Here is a 2,500-nt window from a genome sequence, read left to right as displayed (position 1 = left end):
CTGGTGAGAGCTGCCGATTGTTGAAGAGCCACGGCCGTCGGTGCTTAAACGTTTTGCCCCTTGTCTACATTGTATCAGGGCTCTTTTTAAAGCTATACATCGATGATATGCGGTGATACCATTCCATAGGTCATTGAAATTCTAAAAGAAAATTAGCTATTAACTCACAAAAACTAAACATTCCCACCACTAACCACTGTTCTATGGAATTCACATTTCACAAATATTGGCAAATGCACACAACACAGCACAGCAAAACACTTGATAAGGAAACACTATTTCGTCGGCCGGTTCTCACTTGGATTGCGATCACGGAAAGTACCTGTTTCAGTTTGATGGCAGAAATAGCACTGTATCGTTCAGTTCCAAAGGATACTGCTCCTGTTTACACGCGTGTCGGAAAACTCTTTTCACTTTTTCTTTCCACAAAAATGAACACGATGTCGTCTGCCGTTCATCCACTGACTGACCACTGCGATCGGATGAATGGTTTTTCGTTCGGAAAAGCCCCACGACCCCGCGTATCTTTTCAATCGCAGCACACCGGCTGAATGCCGTTGAACTACGGTTGTGCAGTCAGAATGGCAAATATGATGTTTCCATAGTGGTTGATTCTTGTATAAATCCCTAAAAAGGTTCTCTCCTGTCTTTATTAATTTCCTCTTTTTTCTGCCTACTAGTAACCAATAGACTTTCCCTACTCCTTATCGAAGCATCAAATCTAACTAGAACTCGGAATCGCAATTAAAAACTACTAATGCAATTATCTTCCCGTGTCCAAAAATTGCTTTTTCTTCACAGGTATAGATTCGGTGATAGCTGACATCAAGAGTGGCCGGGTAACACTTCGAAAGCGTCGGCCAAACGTACTCAACAAGCCTGCCTGCGATGCTGATGCTGCCGACGATGGTAGCAACAGGGACAGTATTAGAGATGGTGCTCCAAATTACCGCCAGCTGGCCGCTCGCAATCCAGCACTCAAGGAAATGTACGAAATTTTGGATCGTATGAAGCGGCAAAACAGGAAATCGAAAATTATCGTCGAATCAGAATTCACGTCGTCGTCGCCGTTTAGTGGAAGCAGTGGTGAGGCTACTGCTAACTGTGGGGAGAGCAGTAATACCAGCGAGATTAAGGTGCGAGCAGGGCGCATCCTGACGGATGTCGTCGACTGCTGAAAGATACTTAAATGATGTGCCTAGTGATTAACCTCATCGAAGGAATGGATTAACTGAACTAGAACAATTCACCACCAGCACCAGAGCTCTGGTTTTTTCCCTAGCATTTAGCAAGTTGTTCGCTTAACTTAAGTTTAAACCGATTCTTTACATTCCTCAGCACCACGATAGGATTAAGACAATTTGTTTTTGCTAAAATATACTATCAGCTCTTTTGCGATTTTTAACATATATCCTTTTTGGTGTTTTTATTTATATCAATGACTTCGTTTATGTATGCTACGCACTTACTTGGCGCATCATCGGAAGAGTCGACCACTACTGTAGAATATCTTTCGATGGAGTCCTTCTTTCCTCTACTTCGACAGTCCAAATCGTCGATGGTCTTCCCTAGCGCAAACCAGCCTTTTAACTTCAACACTGCCAACAATTAAGAGATTATAAGCACTGGAGTTCTCTTTACAAGTTGATTTTTGTTTTAAACTATCTAGGAATCTTTCTTTGCAGGACGTATTCAGTTTCAGAAAAGATCAAAGTAAACTCTATTAACAAGCTACATACACCCTTAACTCCTCTCTACGAATATTTGTCACTCATTTCTTTTCTGTACTACAGAACATGATTCTTCAGCTGCTTTACAGATCAATAGTAGAATATTGAGATTGTGATCTGCTATTATAGTTGCCTTTACCAAAGTTCTAGCATGAGTTTCGTTTTCAAAGTTATTCAACTGTTAAAGCATTCAGTTCAACTGTTAAAGCAACATTAGAGCAAATCCATCTTATCGTCCTCTTCAAGCCATTACAACAAGTGGAAATAATAACGAAACAGCTAGGATGTGAGAAAGAACCAAAGATCGCGACAATTCCGGAATTCCAAAAAAAAGCAAATAGATAAACGTATGAACCGCTCCACTGCGCTAGCACAGAAGCCTGCCTGCCTGCTATCCTGCGCGCCACTTTCTCTCTGCTTTCACTGCCATATGTCGCGTTTTTTATCATCATTTGTGTTCGCCACAACATGCTTTTCATATATTTTTTTCTGACGAGGAATGGAATGGATAGATTCATACGCGTATGATCTAATGGAGATGCGGAGTGAAGAGCTGCAGCCTGTTCCAAGTGCTGCCTCTCTTTACACACCCTTTACCAACGATCGCCTTCTCCCTTGTGGTGCTTTTCCAGAGACAACACTTTTTGCCATTCTGCTTTAAGGTTCAGTTTTGGCGACAGACTGATAGTCCACAGTTGCACGATGCCGCGATCGGAAAAGGATGGCATGAAAAACATTGCACCCGGTAGCAGCCGCCAAACTGTGGTGAC

General features: G+C 42.2%; 1 protein-coding gene across 1 annotated transcript in view; it reads left to right on the top strand.

Annotated features, from left to right (window-relative positions):
• LOC126570917 (shootin-1) overlaps positions 1–1,409 on the top strand; it is a 7,733-nt gene extending 6,324 nt beyond the window's left edge. Inside the window, exon 7 of the mRNA XM_050229023.1 lies at positions 802–1,409. Coding sequence (XP_050084980.1) covers positions 802–1,178 — 377 coding nt within the window. The 3' untranslated portion in view covers positions 1,179–1,409. The remainder of the gene's footprint in view (positions 1–801) is intronic.
• The last annotated feature ends 1,091 nt before the right edge of the window (positions 1,410–2,500 follow it).

This window comes from Anopheles aquasalis, chromosome 2 (genome assembly GCF_943734665.1).
Source record: "Anopheles aquasalis chromosome 2, idAnoAquaMG_Q_19, whole genome shotgun sequence".
NCBI lineage: Eukaryota > Metazoa > Arthropoda > Insecta > Diptera > Culicidae > Anopheles > Anopheles aquasalis.
The sequence above is the reverse complement of the archived record's forward strand: the minus strand, read 5'-3'. Positions and strand labels throughout refer to the sequence as shown.